Source organism: Lepidochelys kempii, chromosome 4, assembly GCF_965140285.1.
Source record: "Lepidochelys kempii isolate rLepKem1 chromosome 4, rLepKem1.hap1, whole genome shotgun sequence".
NCBI classification, from domain to species: domain Eukaryota; kingdom Metazoa; phylum Chordata; order Testudines; family Cheloniidae; genus Lepidochelys; species Lepidochelys kempii.
In genome coordinates, this window is record NC_136383.1 from 92,795,232 (window position 1) to 92,816,039 (window position 20,808).

Here is a 20,808-nt window from a genome sequence, read left to right on the forward strand (position 1 = left end):
TGCCGAAAAATATTTTTTGTGGGCAATATCTTGTTTGTTTGCCATTGGTAAAAATCACTATGACGTGATTTCTCAAAAGGCCCAGTGTGGTGTTGACAGTCATTTGGTCCACAATCTATCCAGTAAGCTACATCATCGTACTGAAATCAACCCACGTACTAGGATCTTTTCTTCTATTATTTACAGCATGAGCAGGTTCAGTCTCTGACACATCCACACCATCTACAACAATGTCTGTTTTACCACCAGGAGTAGGATGATCAGTTACAATCTCTGACACATCCACATGTTCTGGAATGGTGTTTGTTTCACCAATAGAAGAAGGGTCAGTCTCTGAAGCACCTACAGGTTTTGGAACGATGTCTGTGCTACTGAGAGAAGATGTTCCTTTTGATGGATTCGCTTTGAAAAATGTCAGCTTTGGAAGATTTTGAAAAATTTCACTAGTTTTTTGTTTGTTTTCTTCCGCCAGTTTACGTTTGTGTGCTCCACTCAGTTGGTTATGTTTCATCCTGCTCCTTATCTCAGTTATCTGAACTTAAAAAACCCAACAAATTATTACACAACATACACTATTTTATGGGTATGTGTGTATGTATGTATGTATGTATATATATGTATGTATGTGTATATATATATATATATATATATAAGAAAGAAAAAAAACAAATCGAGAACGTATAGCTCAGAAGAATATATCAATAATAAAACATAAATTTATTGCAATACATGATAGGATCTGATTTCCTTGCATTATTTCGATCTACATTAGTAGGACGCCCCCCTGGTTTAGGTGGGGATAAGTAATAAAAAGAGAACAGACAAACGGGGGAAGAGCGTGTAGTGGAGTGTAAGGAAGTCTAACAAAGTTCTGATTTTTCCCATGATGACTATTTCAATGCTTTTTTTGAAATATCAATTTTTAAAAAAAAAAATCTTTTTTTTTTTGTGCCCCCTGCTTTGCTGGTGCCCTAAGCATGTGCTTAGTCTGCCTATTGGGTAATCTAGCCCTGACAACAGTCATCCACATTTTTCTCACCTTCAGACTAGATTACAGCAATGTACTTTACTTCTGCTGATGCAGAATTCAGGTGCCTGCCTCCTAAGTGGGGGCCACAGCTGAGAATGCATAATGCCTGTGCTCAAGTCTGCACTAAATTCCATGATGTTAGTGATAATCTTTGAGATCCTGAGCAGACTGAAACTTGGCTGTCTGAAAATCCACATCTTGCACTGTAGCCTCTCCTAGCAGTTACAACCAAATGGGAGGCTGTTGCTGCTGGTTTCTGGGATTGACCACACCAGAGCCAGCAGCAGAGCTGCTTCTTCAATTGAAGAAATCCCGGAACTGAAGCAAAATACAGAAATGGAGATTATCAAAACTGTCTAAGGGATTTGCACATGCTATTCCCATTAACATTAATGTGAACTGGGCGTGCGGATCCTTTGGGATTTGGAAACACTCACTGAAAATATTCTTATTGGATAAGATTCACAGCTGGCAGAGCCAAGACTGCAGGTTTCTGGCAGCAGAAAGTCCTCTTAGAATGTGATGCATCATAGTACCCCCTACCTAGCTGGAGGTTATCAGACTGGCGGGTACACCCAAAGAGCGGGTGGGTCTGGTCAGAGCAAGGATGAGGTGCCTGTTTTATTGGCAATAAGTGATATGGCAGGCAGGTGGCATTGCAGGAAAGAGATCTTTATTAAGCATGCTATATTAGACCAGTGTTACATACTCCAACTCTACTGTCCGGGATGTAGCCTGCATTCCTGAGTGCCTGCTGCCACACTGCATTTGGTTTTTCCTGAAACCTGACCAGGTTCCTTTGTTCAGTTCCACTCATCCTTCTCACTGTGTCAGTGAGCCACACAGCGGAGTCCGTCTCCTAGCAACACACTGGGTGCAGCTGATCCTGGCAGGGGCTGCCTGGTTGACTTTGCTTCCTGATTGTTGGAGGGGTAGAGCTAAGATATTACTTGACTCATCAGCATCCAGAGCTTGCTGGCTGATCAATGTGTTCCATGTCTGCTGACGTGCTTGGTCCTGTTTCCTGTGCTTGCGCTTGTGCCCACTTCAGTTCCTGCCCTTCATCTTTCCTTGACACCTCTGGCTCTGCTTTCCCCACCACTTCTCTGGCTCACTCATTGGCTCTGTTTTTTGGCTTCTGATCCCTGGTTCTCACCCTTGCCTTTGCTCTCAACTATATCCATAGCCCTGACTCCAGCCCATCTCAGTTCCACTCTAACCTCCAGGCCAGGCCACTATCATGGCTCTGACCATTAGGCCTGACCGTCTACATTCAGATCATGATCCTGACAGTTTGTTCAGCCCAAGAGACAAAGACCGGCGATCAGGCTTGGCTGCGAGTTTGATCTCCATTACCCTGAGGGAGTTAATGGACACCTTGCAGATGCTGGAGACTCAGATCATGGTTCTGCAGGTGCAGGTCTTGCTGCCCAGGTCCCTAGGAAACCAACGATTCTCTCGCTGGCCCAATTTCCCAATGACTGCAGGGAATTTTGCAGCTTCCTGAATCAGTGTTGGCTCCTGTTCATGCTACAACTCCTGTCATTTCCCACTGACTAGGCTCTAGTGGAGCTCATTATCAGACTATATTCACTTGTCTAGACACCGTATCACAGTTATGATTGCCCCATTGACCTGCAGCCCAGGGCTGGCTGACAGTCCCTTCAGTCATATTTACTACCTCTCAGAACCAGAACTCCAAATGCTCCGGGAATACCTCAGTGAGAATTTAGAGGAAGAGTTTGTTCATCCTTCTACCAAGGGGCCCCCGATCTTTTTTTTTGTGGCAAAATAGATGGCTCCTGGTGCCCTGTGTTGATTACCAGGCTCTGAATAGAGTGACAGTTTGAAATAGATACCCTTTTGAAAGACTTGGCTTGGCCAGAGTTTTTTCTAAACTGGACTTTTGCAGAGGCTACAGTCTGGCTTGTATCAGGGAATGCAACAAGTGGAAGACTTCACAGTTGTGCGCTTGATATGGCCATTTTGAGTAATTAGTTATGCCATTTGGGCTGCGTAATGCTCTGGCTACATTTTCAGCATTTCATGAATGACATTTTCCAGGACATGTTGGACTGATTTGTTGAAGGGGCTGTGTGATTGATTGGTGGAGGGGCAGAGCTAAGCTACTACTTAACACAGCAGCAGCTAGAGCTTGCTGTCTGCTCAGTGCGTTCCATGCCTGCAGCTGCACTTGGTCCTGCTTCCGGTGCCTGCTCCTGCCCAGGCTACTCTTGAGCCTGTTTCCTGCTATCTGCCGGGAGAGCACTACGGCGGCGCGTAGACACTCCAGGAAGTTTTTGGAAAGCGTAGGGGACAATTTCCTGGTGCAAGTGCTAGAGGAGCCGACTGCGGGGGAGCTTTTCTTGACCTGCTGCTCACAAACCGGGAAGAATTAGTGGGGGAAGCAAAAGTGGGTGGGAATCTGGGAGGCAGTGACCATGAGTTGGCTGAGTTCAGGATCCTGACACAGGGAAGAAAGGTAAGCAGCAGGATACGGACCCTGGACTTCAGGAAAGCAGACTTCGACTCCCTCAGGGAACAGATGGGTAGGATCCCCTGGGGGACTAACATGAAGGGGAAAGGAGTCCAGGAGAGCTGCCTGTATTTCAAGGAATCCCTGTTGAGATTACAGGGACAAACCATCCCGATGTGTCGAAAGAATAGTAAATATGGCAGGCGACCAGCTTGGCTTAACGGTGAAATCCTAGTGGATCTTAAACATAAAAAAGAAGCTTACAAGAAGTGGAAGGTTGGACATATGACCAGGGAAGAGTATAAAAATATTGCTCGGGCATGTAGGAATGAAATCAGGAGGGCCAAATCGCACCTGGAGCTGCAGCTAGCGAGAGATGTCAAGAGTAACAATAAGGGTTTCTTCAGGTATGTTAGCAACAAGAAGAAAGCCAAGGAAAGTGTGGGCCCCTTACTGAAGGAGGGAGGCAACCTAGTGACAGAGAATGTGGAAAAAGCTAATGTACTCAATGCTTTTTTTGCCTCTGTCTTCACTAACAAGGTCAGCTCCCAGACTGCTGCGCTGGGCATCACAACATGGGGAATAGATGGCCAGCCCTCTGTGAAGAAAGAGGTGGTTAGGGACTATTTAGAAAAGCTGGACGTGCACAAGTCCATGAGGCCGGACGAGTTCCATCCGAGAGTGCTAAAGAAATTGGCGGCTGTGATCGCAGAGCCATTGGCCATTATCTTTGAAAACTCGTGGTGAACAGGGGAAGTCCCAGATGACTGGAAAAAGGGTAATGTAGTGCCAATCTTTAAAAAAGGGAAGAAGGAGGATCCTGGGAACTACAGGCCAGTCAGCCTCACCTCAGTCCCTGGAAAAATCATGGAGCAGGTCCTCAAAGAATCAATCCTGAAGCACTTACATGAGAGGAAAGTGATCAGGAACAGTCAGCATGGATTCACCAAGGGAAGGTCATGCCTGACCAATCTAATTGCCTTCTATGATGAGATTACTGGTTCTGTGGATGAAGGGAAAGCAGTGGATGTATTGTTTCTTGACTTTAGCAAAGCTTTTGACACGGTCTCTCACAGTATTCTTGTCAGCAAGTTAAAGAGGTATGGGCTGGATGAATGCACTATAAGATGGGTAGAAAGTTGGCTAGATTGTCGGGCTCAACGGGTAGTGATCAATGGCTCCATGTCTAGTTGGCAGCTGGTGTCAAGTGGAGTGCCCCAGGGGTCAGTCCTGGGGCCGGTTTTGTTCAATATGTTCATAAATGATCTGGAGGATGGTGTGGATTGCACTCTCAGCAAATTTGCAGATGATACTAAACTGGGAGGAGTGGTAGATGCGCTGGAGGGCAGGGATAGGATACAGAGGGACCTAGACAAATTGGAGGATTGGGCCAAAAGAAATCTGATGAGGTTCAATAAGGATAAGTGCAGGGTCCTGCACTTAGGACGGAAGAACCAATGCACAGCTACAGACTAGGGACCGAATGGCTAGGCAGCAGTTCTGCAGAAAAGGACCTAGGGGTGACAGTGGACGAGAAGCTGGATATGAGTCAGCAGTGTGCCCTTGTTGCCAAGAAGGCCAATGGTATTTTGGGATGTGTAAGTAGGGGCATAGCGAGCAGATCGAGGGACGTGATCATCCCCCTATATTCAACATTGATGAGGCCTCATCTGGAGTACTGTGTCCAGTTTTGGGCCCAACACTACAAGAAGGATGTGGATAAATTGGAGAGAGTCCAGCGAAGGGCAACAAAAATGATTAGGGGTCTGGAACACATGACTTATGAGGAGAGGCTGAGGGAACTGGGATTGTTTAGTCTGCAGAAGAGAAGAATGAGGGGGGATTTGATAGCTGCTTTCAACTACCTGAGAGGTGGTTCTAGAGAGGATGGTTCTAGACTATTCTCAGTGGTAGAAGAGGACAGGACAAGGAGTAATGGTCTCAAGTTGCAGTGGGGGAGGTTTAGGTTGGATATTAGGAAAAACTTTTTCACTGGGAGGGTGGTGAAACACTGGAATGCGTTACCTAGGGAGGTGGTAGAATCTCCTTCCTTAGAAGTTTTTAAGGTCAGGCTTGACAAAGCCCTGGCTGGGATGATTTAATTGGGGATTGGTACTGCTTTGAGCAGGGGGTTGGACTAGATGACCTCCTGAGGTCCCTTCCAACCCTGATATTCTATGATACTTCAGTTCCTGCCCTTCTCCATCCTTGACACCCCAGGCTCTGACTTCTGGTGCTGCTTCCTGATGTCTCCATTGTATTGGCTCTGGCTTCTGGCATCTGGTCCCTGGCCCTGACTTCCAGCTCTTCTTCCTGATTTGTCTCCCACTCACTCATTGGCTCTGATTTTCAGCTTCTGATCCCTGGTTCCCAACCTTGATTCTGCTCTTGACCATGTCCCCAGATGTCCCATGGTCCTGACTCTCAACTCCAGCTTGGCTCAGCTCTCCTCTGATATCCAGGCCTGGCCACCTCCAGGGCTCCAACAATTAGGCACAACCATCCATGTCCCAATCATGATCCTGATGCCTGGTAATCATTCAGAGACTGTCCCGGGTATACTGCTGGAGAGCTCTATACGGAGCCTCAATCAACGGAAGCTTAAAGCTGCCCTTCTGTGGTGGAGGTTGGCTGTACTGCTCCCTGCTTTTCTCTGGGGTGAATCCTTAGTTGGATAATCACTGCACCTTCTAGGTTGCCTCAAAGCCATTTAGTTTTAGCTTTTCCCCCACTAGTTCTTATACCTCCAAAATCCAAGACTTTAAATGTTACCCATTGCCTGTAGGTTTGTGTAATTCGGGTATTCAAATGCTTTGCTGCTGTGGCAATAGGTGCTCTAAACAAAAATGAATAACAATGTTTCCTTGTGCTGTTAGTATTGTCATTATGATATTGTCCCATCCCTTTCACCAAGGGGCATACTCCACAACTTCTAGACCTGCACAGTTTCGGGAAACATTTCATGTAGAAGTGGAATGCTATATTAGGTCTATATTGTGGTTGGTATCGTAGTGCCTTATCTAACTCCCATTCACCTCAGTGGAATTGGACTGGGTTTTTAAACACTTCTATTGTTGCTTTTGCTGGTGCTGTTTGATATTCTTTCAGGAGCCATTCTAACTGTTATGGGGTTGGCTGAAATCAGTGCCTTTCTGGATGCAATGTAATATGACTCGTCTTTGCTTATATTATAGTTGTTTATCCATATTTTAAGGATAAACTGTAATTCAAAGGCCAGAATCTAAACTCAGTTTCACTGGTGGAAAATCCAGTGCAATCCCCTTTATTGATAACAGATTTATACTAGTGTAACTGAGAACAGAATTTGGCCCAAAATCTCCAAATATGCTTTCTAATTTCCAGGTATTGGGCATTTTATGGTGCCAGCAGATGATGTCCAACATTCACCAGAATCGCACACACTATTCTGGTTTATTGTACAATATTATATAGTGATGGTATAAAATGAAGTGTAATCTGTATGGTGTCTTCAGAAATGTAAATTTTAGTGTGAACAACAGACTCTCTCTCTCTCTGTATACTTAAACTTTTTTCTTATTATTGCAGGAAAATAGTCTAAATACGTGGTTAGCCCATTTTCAGTGGCTAAGACAACTTCAAAACAGGGCTTCATCGTGATTAAAGGATTAGATTGCTCCTGCCCTTATTTGCCTGTTTAGGGAAGTAGCCACCCCTTCATCCCACCACCCCACCCCAACACCCCTCCTTCTCATAGTGCAATGGGGAAAACTGGGGCTCTTCCTTGCCAAGATCAACTGGATGGGGAGGGAATGGATAGGAGTAGGAAGTAGGAGGAACCCTGGATTCACCTCCTCTTATTCACAAGCAGCAGTAGCTGATTGGGCGCACAGGTGGGGAGTGGGGCAGAATTAAGCTAGGCCATGAAAACAAATGACAGGGCAAATGGGGGCCAGGGGATGAATTGTGACTCTGAGTCATAATTCATTCTTTGCTCTTGGGGCCATGCAGCTGTTTTACAATCTAGCCCATACTGATTGGAGACTTGCTATTCATAACGGGCAAAATTCTCTCCATCCACATAAAACTCAAGTAACCGGACTCTCTGCAGGTAAAGTGCAGAAAGGGGTGGGGGGTGCTTAAATCCAAAACTCCCAACCTGGGACCAGTGTGCAACTGTTTCTCCACAACTCCTAGCCCGGCCTATCGGCTGGAATAGTGGCTGTACCCCTCTGTGTGCACGATATGTGAGACTAATGGATTCATATAAATGCTGATCAAACCTGTTGCCCACCCACATCGTAGCCTTCCATGCTGATCTGTGCAGGGCTGCCATGGAGACACTATCTGTGGAACATGGAGGAGAATGCAGGCACTCTTATACAGCTGCTTCGCCCCAGTTCTCTCCCCATACAGAGATTATATAGTAAAAAGGGCTTTGGGCTGGCCCTCTGCACTGCAGGTGGATGTCACCCAAGTAGAGCCAAAATGTATTATGTGCTAATAGCTCTGTACATAAGAGATTAATACCAGCTCCCATTTTAAGAACTCCAGTGCTATCCTTTCTGCAAACCAGCACTGTTGGTTTGGACAGCGCTCGTTAGTAAATCACATCTGTTTTAAGCTTTGCAAGCCTTCAGCTGACATGTGATGTGCACAGTCTGGTATACAGTCAGCTTACAGCGATGTCACAGCAAATACACATTCCAACTCTTACAGAATGTATAATTTTATTTTAGTTTTCATTTAGATATCTTAAAATCTGCTTGGGATTGTAAGCAACCCTCTTGCAGAGGTATGCAAACTGCACATCCGTGCATGCAGCATACATTTTGAATAATGACTTAGCCTTTCTATTTCAAATGGAATAATTAGTGTTTCTTTCAGGAAGTATCATTTCCCCTTCTTTTTACACAGTAATTCAGCCCTTCACTTATTCAAGCTGCAGCACCATAAATAAATAAACAAACAAGGCAATTAGCAGCCGGCAATGGAAAAGGAGATATTTAAAACCTAAGAGAGATTCTGAAATAAACATATTGCAACTGAACTGGCATATGCTGTGGGCGGCCAGTTACATTGACGTCAATTTCTTGAGGACATATATGAAATTGCAGGGACTGTGTTTTACCTTTTAGATTAGAACATGTAAACTTTTGAGGATAGCAGGTACAGGTGTGTGCATGAAATATACTCTAAAACTAGAACATTTTGCAACCAGAAAATGTCATGGTTACATTATTTGCATTATGAAAAAAAAAACAATTCTACAATATATCAGCTCATGGTCTTGGTGCTAAAGGGAGAGTTGTTATATTTTTATGATCCTGCAATTTAGCCTTTTCTTTTGTTGATGTTTTGAAAGTTACTGTTGAGCTTTTGTTGTCAGGACTAAAGCAGAGTACACAATTTGAAACACACATATTCGATGAATTAATTTTTTTTTCTGTTTATGGGAAATCTTCAAGCAGAACACAGTTTCTTCAAATGTATTCCTTATTGGAGTTTATTTGAGGAATATCTTTTAAAAAAACTTTAACCTATAAACTGATTACTGATACTACAAATGTGAGCTGTATTGTTTGTGTGATTGGTCAGATCAGTCACATGGCACTGTTTGTGTTCCCTGATTACATAAGCACTTCTGGTGCTAGAACTTGCATGTTTGAAGTTAAAATTTCAGTTTCTGTGAAAACTTGCACATGCAATCTTTGAAATTCACTTTCCGCATACATGTTGCCAGTAAAGCTTGAGTGCTCTGGTGTTTGCAATCATCAGACACAAAAGGGGTAAGGAGACTTTTTAAAGAATTAATTAATATTAGTAGATATCTCTCTCCCCCCGCCCCCCGATTGTTACATAGATTTGTAAGGCTGGAAGGAACATTGAGATCATTTAGTCTGACCTCCAGAATAACACAGGTCACAGAATTTCCCTGTTACCCTTGTACAGAGCCCATTAACTTGTGTTTAGCTGAAGCATATCTTCCATGAAGGCCACCAATCTTGATATGAAGACATTCAAAGATGGAGAATCCACCTCTTTCCTAGATAGTTTGTTCCAGTGGTTAATCACCGAATCTGCTGAAAAAAATAAATTGTGCCTGATTTCTAGTTTGAATTTGTCTAGGGTTAACTTCCAGCCATTGACTCTCGTTATGTCTTTCTCTGCTAGAATAAACAGTCCTTCAGTAGCTGGTATTTTCTATCTGTGAAGGTACTTCTACACTGTAACCTCTGACTTCTTATAGGAACTGTGACCATTGTATTTATTTTTTATCTCAAGATTTCTTTTCTAGATTTGAAAATTGCTTCCTTTTCATTCAGAAAGTCTAACATCTCGAAATAACCGTGCCTTTTTAGGGGTTGTATGTATTTGTGATAGCTGGAAATGTAGACTCAATTTTAGATGGAACAAGGCCTCCCCTAACTTAGATTGCTCTGAACTTGTTGCTTTATTTAGAGCTACCCCTAAATGTTCAAACTTGTCTAGTAGTGATAACAGCTCTTTTCAGCATGTTGTGTTTTTCTTTCATTAAGGATTATGGGCTATATTAGGAAATCTTTTAAGTTCTTCTTTATTGTCCTTTCCCACATTTTGGAAGAATCTGTTGGTTCAGTACTCTTCATACAAATGAGACCAGTTTATCCATCAGTTCAACTGTAGCGTGAGTCTGGAGAATCAGTTATTGCTGGCAGACATACAAAATTGTTTTCCCACATTTCAGAAAAATCATTTAGCTGTGTATCATTAATTCCTCCAAGCCACATAAAGCAGGTTTGCTATGGTAGGTAATCTGTTGACCAAGGGAGAGATTCACAAAGGCACTTAATGACTTTTAGGTATCCAGGAAAGCATGGGATTCACAAAGGCTGTGGTAGGCATCTGGGCTCCTTCTAGAGTGAATGGGGAGAGAGAGGCACCTAAGAATGGAATTTGCTGAAGCCAGCACTCTGAGCAGGGAGCTGCAGAGGAGAGGGGTGTGCCCTAAGCCTCACGCCTCTCAGGGAGTTAGGAGCTTCTGCTTAGGAGGAAAAGGAGAAGCTACGCTGCTTTTAGCCTAGTGGTTAGAGTGCTCACTTAGGATGTGGGAGACCCAGATTCAGTCTTTCCCTTCTGCTTGATGAGAAGAAAGGATTGGAACAGCGATCTCCCACCTCTCAGGTGTGAGTGCCCTAACCACTGGGCAAAGGCATTTTCTGATGTAGGGCTCCCTCAGTCTCTCCTATTGAAGCTGTTACCCTTTGGATAAATAATGATAGGAGCAAGGGGACTGGCTTTCCCACCCTCTGGTGAGGGCCCTACCCACCAGGCTACAGAGTCATTCTTTCTCTCTCTCTGGTCCAGTGGCTCCTTATTTATCCAAAGTGCTTCAGCTTCAAAAGGAGAGAGTGAGGAACCCCCTCCCCGACTATCCCATAGCTCTGCGGTTAAGGCCCTTGCCTGAGAGGTAGGAGTTGCCAGTTCAATTCCTCTGCCTTAGCAGAGGGGGATATTGAACCTGGGTTTCCCACATCCCCTGTGAATGGTCTGACTGAGCTAAAAGTTATATAATCATCACCAACATAACTACAGGCCCCAATCCAGTAGGTGAGCACTGAACTCGTATTTTCCCTTGCTTTGGGTATCACGCTGGGGCTTAGACTTCCAGATGCCTCAAGTGAGGCAGCAGTGCATGTGCCCAGAACCAGAAATATAGGTATCTAGGGAACTTTTACAGCAGAAAAGTTTTTTAGGCACTGGGTGTGTTTAGGCACCTATATGCTTAGGTGGCAGCTGAGTGGGAATTCTTTGAATGTCAGTCCTGCCTAAATGTTGGATATAGGCTCAAGTAGCAGTTGGGGCACCAAAGTCCCTATATGAATCTGGCCCCAAATTATCATGCAGAACACCACAGTAAAGCTGCTGATGTGACATTTGCAACAGCTCTGTTTTTATGTGATTGCTACTTAAATGTATTAAATAGCTAAGATTGGTACAGTGCCTTGAGGATGCAACATTGAAATGGCAGTCTGTTTTCAAAGTATTGTTATCACTCTGCCAAACATGGCTTTCCTGAATTCCTCATATACTTGCTTGTTTTGGAGCGAGGTGTGTGTGTGTGTTTAGTCAGACGGACAGGAGTTATCGAGAGTAGTGCCCTCGTTGATGAGGTCTGCTGCAGTTTGTTCATTAGCGGTGATGGTAAATAGCCACGTGACTTTGGAATTCTAGCTTGTTTGCTCTTAGACCTGTTCATTTCCGCTTCTAAGTCACATTTTAATGTTTTATTTTTTATGTTAGTTGGATATTAGTTGAAGGAAAGGAATGCTAGTGTATTATATATAGTGGGTTTTGATGGGGTTTTTTTTTTAATCACAGTACAGAGATGACATGACATGTAATCATTTGGTAGAGGGATATGTACGTGTTTCACTTAGTGTAATAGCTCAATATTAGATCTTTTCAGTATTTCAATATGTATATTGATTAAAACAAAAAACTGGGGTGAACATCGATTTTTCTGCTGTTTTCAACAAAATAAAAATGTCTAATTGAATATAAAGTAGTTGTTAACTTTCTGTTGCCAAGATGAAATGCATGCTGTGAAAGGGTATATGGAGTACATAAAGAGAAGTTTCCACCCACTTGGCCTTTTAATAGCAGTAATTCTAAATCTGCATGGTTTTTTGCTTCATAACATAATTTGAGGTTGAAAATACTGTATGTGGAGTGCAGTCATTGCCTTTGAAAAGTCAGCATTTGCCAGCAATTACCACAAGTGGCATCTAGGAGAGTACAGTGTGTCAGAATCCTTGGGCCACAATGTGTCAACTTAGAGAATAGGGGCCAGATTCCCTGGTAAATTCCAGCTGCTTTGAGTTGCACCAGTGATACAAAGCAGCTAAACCAGGTTTATCAAGAGCTGGATTTAGAGCTGTTTTACATCACCAAAGGAGTAAGAACATACCAGTGAATCTGAGCCCAGAGTTAAAAATATGAATGTTGTTGTGATAGGGGGATTGGAGGGCAAGGGGGTCCAGTGGTTAGTGCACCTGACTTCTGGCCCCTTGCCCCTCAGTCAGGGCGGTAGTGATATCTGTTGCTGACCTTAGGCCAGTAATCTTCAGCTTTCCACCAGCATCTGGGCTTCAGCCCTTAAAGGGACGTGGTATGGGGACCTGGGCCGTCCCAATCCAGGGCCCTGTGGAAAGCAACACTGGCCAGGTCCTCCCTGCAGTAAATCCAAGTTCACTTCTCTGGGCTACTTCCTATCAGGAGGCCCTTCAGTTTGGGGCTTGGCCCCTATAGTGCATTCAGTCTCTCAACAACCACAAAAAAGTCCAAGGGCCCTACAGGACCTACTGTTCTCAGAGGGGATGGTGGTTGGAGAAGCACGGTCTGGGGGGCCTTACCTGCTGGGTGGTCCCCTCTCAGGCTCAACTTTCTGTCTAGCTTCCTAGAGAAGCATTCCTCTCTCCTGCAGCCTGTCCATCACCCCTTGCCTGGGCTTCTGAGCCCCCACTTAACCGGCTCCTCCAGGTGGTGCATGCTCAGCAAGCCTGGCCGGACAAGGCTACTTGGTCCCAGTATTGTCTTTTTAACACTTTTGGGCCCTATGTGGGGTTTGTATACCCCATCACATACCCTCCCACTCAGCCACCAAGTTGTGATGTCACAGGGCTGATCCACATCTCCTCTGGCTCATAAAAGAAATTGGCATTTTTGTTTTTCCTGCCTGTGCATTGGGAGACATGGAAGCTATATGGCTGCAGCGTGAGATACCACTGTACGATGGACAGATTGTGGTCTTTCATGGAGTTCAGGAGAGATGCATGGTCTGCTACTAGTCAGAAGGGCTGCCCCCATAAGTAATATCACAGGACATCAACAGCTGATTTTCTCAGTGACTAAGCCAGGGCCTCTTTCTCCAGTGAATGAGCCAGGGCCTCTTTCTCCAGTGAGTGAGCATGCCACCTCCCAGGGGAACAACTTTCTACTGAGACAGAGGATGGGATGCTCTTCTACACTGAATTCCTGAGACAGCAGTGCCCTGAGCCTGACGTCGACTGCATCCGTTTGCATAATAAATGGTTTTGTGACCTTTGGGTGGAATAGCACCAGTTCCTGGCTCAACTGGTCTTTCAATGCTTTGAATGTCTCATCACAGTATTTCATCCAACAGATTTATTGGGGCTGTCAAGGTTCCTTCCCCACTCTGAACTCTAGGGTGCAGATGTGGGGACCTGCATGAAAACCCCCCCAAGCTTATTCTTACCAGCTTAGGTTAAAACTTCCCCAAGGTACAAACTATTTTACCTTTTGTCCCTGGACTTTTTTCCTGCCACCACCAAGCGTCTAACAAATATAACAGGGAAAGAGCCCGCTTGGAAATGTCTTTCCCTCCAAAATCCCGCCAAGCCCTATACCCCCTTTCCTGGGGAAGGTTTGATAAAATGAGTTTATTACCCCAGTTTGCATCGGTGAACACAGACCCAAACCCTTGGATCTTAAGAACAATGAAAAAGCAATCAGGCTCTTAAAAGAAGAATTTTAATTAAAGAAAAAGTAAAAGAATCACCTCTGTAAAATCAGGATGGTAAATACCTTACAGGGCAATCAGATTCAAAACATGGAGAATCCCTCTAGGCAAAACCTCAAGTTACAAAAAGACATAAAAACAGGAATATACATTCCCTCCAGCACAACTTATTTTATTAGCCATTTAAATAAAACAGAATCTAACACATATCTAAGTAGATTGCTTACTGACTTTTTACAGGAGTTCTGACTTGCACTCCTGCTCTGGTCCCGGCAAAAACAACACACAGACAGAGAGAACCCTTTGTTTCCCCCCCTCCAGCTTTGAAAGTATCTTGTCTCTTCATTGGTCATTTTGGTCAGGTGCCAGCGAGTTTGTCTTAGCTTCTTAACCCTTTACAGATGAAAGGGTTTTTCCTCTGGCCAAGAGGGATTTAAAGGTGTTTACCCTTTCCTTTATATTTATGACAGGGGTACTGAATCCTTTACCAGGTCCATCAAAGGGTCAGTAATGGTAGCAAAGGTGGGGGTACTGTCAGAGATTCATCCCCAAAAGTCCCAATAAACAGTGACCTTGCTTCTTGGTGGAGGGGATGGAGCAATCCGCTAGGGCTTGGACTTTGTCCACCAGAGATCGTAATTGTCCCCCTCTCACTGTATACCACAGGTAAGTGACTACTTTGGCAGCCAGGTGGCACTTGATTGGGTTAGCCATCAACACTGCCTCCATAAGAGCTTGTAGTTTGCAATAATGTGCCTTATATGGTTATCCCATCTTCACCGTATACGAAAATACTGTTAATGTAGGTGGCTGTTTATGCCCCATGTGGCCACAGCACTTTATCCATCAATCTCTGAAAGGTGGCAGTGGCCCCAGGAAGCCCAAAAGGCATGGTCTTAAATTGATACCACCAAATTGGATGGAGAAGGCAGCTGTCTCTTTAGACTCGGGCGTCAAGGGTATCTGCCAATACCCTTTCATTAGGTCAAGAGTGTATTATATACTCTGCTGCATCCAGGCTACAAAGTCCATCTCACCAGACAACAAGTCCACATTGAGGGGTAGTGGTGGACCCTTACTGCTCTGGTTTGGCCCCGGTGTATGGTCCTTTACCAAGGACAGTCCTTCCTCTGGGTCCTTGACATCTCCTAGGAACTCCCCTTGTGGCACCCTTCCTCGGCCACTGTGACCATCTCCTGTTTTCTGAGGTCTTTTGGCCTCGAACCTGCCTCCACTAGGGATCCTGCCTCAGGATAACCTCTTCCAAAACCACCAGTCACACCCCAGGATGACCAGATAGGCCAGGTCTTTGGCCACTCCAGGATCTTGGTGCAGTTTTGCACAGTTAATTTCATCTCTCTCATTGCGTAGGGCTGTATATTTCCATTGATGAACTGGAGGTAGATCATAACTCTGTGCTTCCCTCCTGGCCCCCCTGGTTCCCTGACCAGGGTTTGGCTGCAGCCAGAGTCTGTCCGTCCTTGAATGGTCACTCTGTCCACTTGGACTAACGTTTTCCTTGGGCCCCCTCTTCTGAGCCTGGCTGTCTGTGGTCTAGGCCTGCCCATAAATACAATCCATGAATAGGCAGTCTTGCCAAAAATTGCTTTGTTGCCCACAGGCAAAGCAAACCCCTGCAGTTGAAGTCAATCCCATCACTTCTTCTCCCTGTGGAAATGGCCCCTGCGGGCAAAGTCACTCCATTGGGTCCAGATCCCTCCTAACAGAGTGAGGTTGGACTTCTGGGCTCTTTTGAGACCTTTGTATCCTTACCCCTGGGTTTGGGCATCCCAGTTCCCAGGGAACCTTTGGCTGGATTCGGAGGTCAGTAATGTATATGCCCTGGGTTCATGCCGGTGTTACTTCGGGCATTTTTGCTTTGGACCCGAGGGATCTGAGAGAGTTCTCTGCCAGGGCAATGACCTCTGTGAGAATTTCAGGATGTTGCCTTCTAATCCATGTACACCCCCCGTAGAGAGGATCTGTGCTCCCTGTTCCATGCCTACCTTCTGTGGCACCTGTGCAACCCTCTGGCACCACCAGCAATGTTCTTTCAGACTCTGGGCAATGGCCCAGGGCTGAGTCCCAATCAAGAATTCCTCCTGACAGAACCACTGGTGGTAGGTTTGGGGAGAGGTTCAGGCACCCAGAATTACTGCCCTGACTTGAGTGTTATCCTGGGTGGCTACCACATCAAAGACCCATTATTCAGCCTGGACCAGGCCTGACAAGTGGAGGGCCAATAGGTTGGCCCAGCTTTCCACTGGCCACGGAGTCATGTCAGTGACTCTCTTGAATGTGAGGAGGAATGCCTCTGGGTCATCTGTGTGCCCCATCTTTGTCAGTTTCACCAGGATGGATGGCATTAGGGTGGCACCTCCCCCTGCCCTGGTGAGACTTGCTGCTGCCCCAAGTGGCTGTATGAGTGTAATAATCTGCTTGATGAGCTGCTGCTGTGTCGCCATTTCTTTAATCAGCTGCTGTTGCTGGGAAGAGAGTGCTGGAGCCATTAGCTCTGCTACTGCTGTTGCTGGGCTACCTGTTAATGGTTTTCCAGGGCCCACTTCAGCAACTTCTCAAAATCTATTTGTGCCTTCCATCTCCCCCTCTTTTCTGGCCTACTTTCAGGTCTGGGACACTATGCTCCCCACATTCTCTTCCATGTGTGATGGGGGCTCAGAGGTCAGGGTGGCCTAGTGGTTAGCACGCCCGACTTCTGCCCCCAGGCCTCCCTGTCAGGGTGGTAGCAATATCTGTTCCTGACCTTAAATCCAGGAATCTTCAGCTTTCCTCCTACATCTGGGCCTTGGCTCTAAAGGGGTGTGGTAGTGGGACCTGAGCCCTCCCTCTCCACCGGGCAGCAACAGCAGCAGGATCCTCCCTGTAGTAAGTACAGGTTCACTTCCCTGGGCTACTTCCTGCCAACAGGGCTTTTCTGTTTGGGGCATGGCTCCTATAGGCCAAAAAGTCAGTCTCTCTCAACTGCCCCCCCCCTGCCCCCTCCAAAAGTCCAAAGGAGCAGGGCCCTGGGGTAGATGGAGAAGGCAATGTGTGGGGGCCTTACCTGCTCTGTGGTCCACACTCAGGCTCAACCTTCTGTCTAGCTTCCTGGAGAAGCATTCCTCTCTCCTGCAGCCTGTCCACGACCCTTTGCCTGCGCTTCTGAACTCTCATTTAGCGTGGGCCAAGTATTTGTCTTTTAAGTCCTTGAGGCTCAGTATGGGCTTTTTGTGCCCAATCACAGCCCCAAAAGGGAGAAAAACAAGCTAAGAGTCCTTAGATTAATGGTATCAAGTTTAAATTGATGTCACTTGATGCTGGTAGTTTCGGATTTGGCCATGTCGATATTATAGCTAGTAGGAGATTTCTTGTTCATAGTTTTGGGGTTTTTTAAAGTTCATATTCATGAGCAGATGGTATCTTTGAACTTCAGGATCAAGCTAACTTTGATATGAATGAGTATTAGCATGATAGGGCTTGTTTAAAAAGTTCCCATCACTTCTATTTGTGTCTATTTTAAAAATGACTAATATTATTTCTTGTAACTTTGCAGACTACAGATGCCAATTCAAATGTGAGGAAAAGAACAAATGCCATGGCACAGTCAGAAGCCGATGGTGGGAACCGAACTGACACAGCAAACAGTTCCACCCAACCTTCTGGGGTAACTCAGGGGTCTTCTGACATTACACCCCAGTCTCTTTCAGCATCAAGTCCAAACCCGTTCAGTCGCCTCAGTGTATCAGAAACATTGTCTTCTGCAAGAGCTACTCCTCCAGCTCCTCCCTCCACCCCAATTTTAACTGGATGCATAACCCAGCATACCACAGCTGGATCCCCATCTATTCATCATTTACTTGGATCTAGACTGGAGCAGATTCAGACCACAGCTAATACGGTGGGAGCATCTGTAAAGCCGTCTGCTATCTCTCCGTCTCCTGCTCCCCCTGCTTCCAGCTCTGGCACTAGTAAGATAGACAAATATGCACGCATTCTATTTCCTGTCACATTTGGAGCATTTAACATGGTCTACTGGGTAGTGTATCTATCCAAGGACACCATGGAAAAATCAGAAAGTCTAATGTAGTTTTGCTGCTATGTAGTAGTTTCCTTAATTATTATAACACATTTGTTGCAGGGTTCCTTCTTTTAAAACATTTTTTTCTTAAAAAAGAGACCATTAATTCTTATTTTACAAGGCTCTGTGCTAGGTTCCTGCCGCAATGAACAAGTTTATTGGGACAATTAACTAACTCATCGCTGAGTGAAGGGTAAGAAAATTGACTTATCTCCCCCAAATGGGTATGCAGAACTTGCCATGGGGGGCAGGGAAGGAGAGGAACAGTGATGGGAAGCAAATAGAATGCAGACACACACATTTATGCAGTGTAACATGCACTGACTTTTAGTAGTATGCCCTAATGATTATTACGAATCCCTGAGGCCCCCAGCACCACTGCCAAGGTCCAGCAATGCATTTTCCACTATGACTTGCAGTGACTGTTTTGTGGATATTTTTAAATGCTGCCAGAAAGGGACTTTTCCCTGCTAGATTAAAGCTGATGAAAGAAATAATGAGTAGTGACAGAAGAAAACAGAGGGAGTCCTACTGGTGGAGGGTTGGTGGGCGGGAGAGGGGGTGAGGGGAGCACTGTAGAAAAGAATTAGGCAAAGGAGTTGGAGAACTCCATATATTTTTACTAAGCAGTATTTTGTGCCGCTACGTAGAAAATTCTCTCTGAATTAAAGGATGAGTGAATCTTGTGGAGTCTGAGATTTTATGAACCTCTGGAACTAATTCTTTTGGGTTTGCAAAACCAACTTAATAGCCTGATCCTTCTTTCATTTACACCATATTTAACTTAAGTGTAGTTATTCCTAATTTACAACTGTGTAAGACAGAGAAGAAACAGGCCCATGATGCTTAAGTTTTGCTTAGAATTCTTCCTTCTCTGGTGCCTTTCCCCTGTTTTGTTTTTCACTGTCTGCTCTCCTCCTTTTTTCACCATTATTTTTCCCTTTTGCACTGTTTCTTGTAGCCTTCCCTAACCAGAATGCATACCCAATAGTGTTTGAGTTCAAGTGGCTTTAAAATGGCAAAATGAGTTTGCCCATTCTTTCTATGGTTACGGGTATAGTACAATTGTAAGGAAGGGAGGTCAGTTCCTTTGGGAAGTAGTCATGTCACATAAATAAGAGGAATACTTTTCTAGATGGGGTAAGGTGCTTTTCCTCTCACCCCAGCCTGTTTTAAAATTGCTCAATAGCAGTAAAGTGCTCTCCTGAATGGTTGGAGTTAAAATGTGCAGGCAGGTAAGTATTTGGAGTTCTTGGATGAAGTGAACTGTTTAAATCTACCAGAGGTCTTGTTTATCAATTTCCTTTCTACCATACTGGGTAGACGATATGCTGATTTTAAAAAAAATTGCTTGTACAAACTTCACCTGGGTAGCTAAATTAACTTCTCTTCAATGTATAGACTTAACAGACGTATTGGAGCATGAGCTTTCGTGGGTGAATACCCACTTCGTCGGATGCATGGATGCATCCGACGAAGTGGGTATTCACCCATGAAAGCTCATGCTCCAATACATCCGTTAGTCTATAAGGTGCCACAGGACTCTTAGTCTTGATCTGTAAAAGCAGCAAACACGGCTACCCCTCTGATACGTCTCTGCAATTGACTACCAAAAATAATAGTCTGGATTCTCAGCTATGCTCCGGCATATTTGGGGATATGCTTGGGTGGATTAGTCCCCAGCTGGAATAGAGTAACATAACTGACTCCTAAGCCACTCCTTTAGGAGCCCCTAGCATAGGGGATATGTTAGGGGCGGAAGGGGTATTGCCAACACTTTACTGCGCTCTGGCAATGACCAGCTGACAGATGGACCTTTGGGGGCCACAGCCAGCTTGAGTAGTTTAGAACGTTCCAGAGGCTGCCCTAAACTATTCTGGGATCAGAGTCAGTGTAAAAATGCCCCAGAATGAGGAAACGACAACTGGGATCTTTGCAGCCCTTCTTCCCACCTCTATCTCATGGACACAGGCTTTCGCTGAGAATCTGACACTGTAGTTTAAAATAAGGAGTACTTGTGGCACCTTAGAGACTAACAAATTTATTTGAGCATAAGCTTTCGTGACCTACAGCTCAAATAAATTTGTTAGTCTTTAAGGTGCAACAAGTACCCCTTTTCTTTTTGCGAATACAGACTAACATAGCTGCTACTCTGAAACCTGTAGTTTAAAAGACTTTAGAGACCATGAGAGGTAAGAACATAAGAGCTACCAGACTGGGTCAGACTATGGTCCATCTTACCCAATATCTTGTTTCCAACTGGGGCCCATTCCAGAGTTTCATGGGGATTATGGAATGATCCAATGATCTCCCAGGTTTTGGTTGTCAGAGGTTTAGGGTAACCCCAAGCATGGAGTTTAATCCTGCATGTGGTATGCGTTTCAGTTCATCAGGTTGTGTTACATTAGACTGCATGGAAATTGACTTATGTGAGTTTATTATGATGTAACATATAAGAATTTTCTTTAATTTTTTGTTTCACTGGTTTTGCCAAGCAGCCAGATGCCGTCATTTACATTTTGCTTCTTTACATCTACCAAAAGGCCTAATACGATTTTTTATTGTATAACAAGTGTAAGATTGCCACACTTCTTAAAATACCGCAGTAGCTGCCGTCGCACAAAATTACAAATGCAGCATGTGCACTAATTAGCTGTCTGAAGCCGTTCTGAATCCTTGGATGCATCTCTGGGCATGGTAGCCTTTGCTCCCTAATTTAGTCA

General features: G+C 44.8%; 1 protein-coding gene across 5 annotated transcripts in view; it reads left to right on the plus strand.

The window, feature by feature from the left end:
* GABRA4 (gamma-aminobutyric acid type A receptor subunit alpha4) overlaps positions 1-19,503 on the plus strand; it is a 73,723-nt gene extending 54,220 nt beyond the window's left edge. For all 5 annotated transcript variants that reach the window (XM_073342133.2, XM_073342129.1, XM_073342130.1 and 2 more), the window contains one exon: positions 17,561-19,503. In XM_073342133.2, the coding sequence (XP_073198234.1) occupies positions 17,561-18,094 (534 nt within the window). In that variant the 3' untranslated portion in view covers positions 18,095-19,503. The remainder of the gene's footprint in view (positions 1-17,560) is intronic.
* Positions 19,504-20,808: the final 1,305 nt, after the last annotated feature.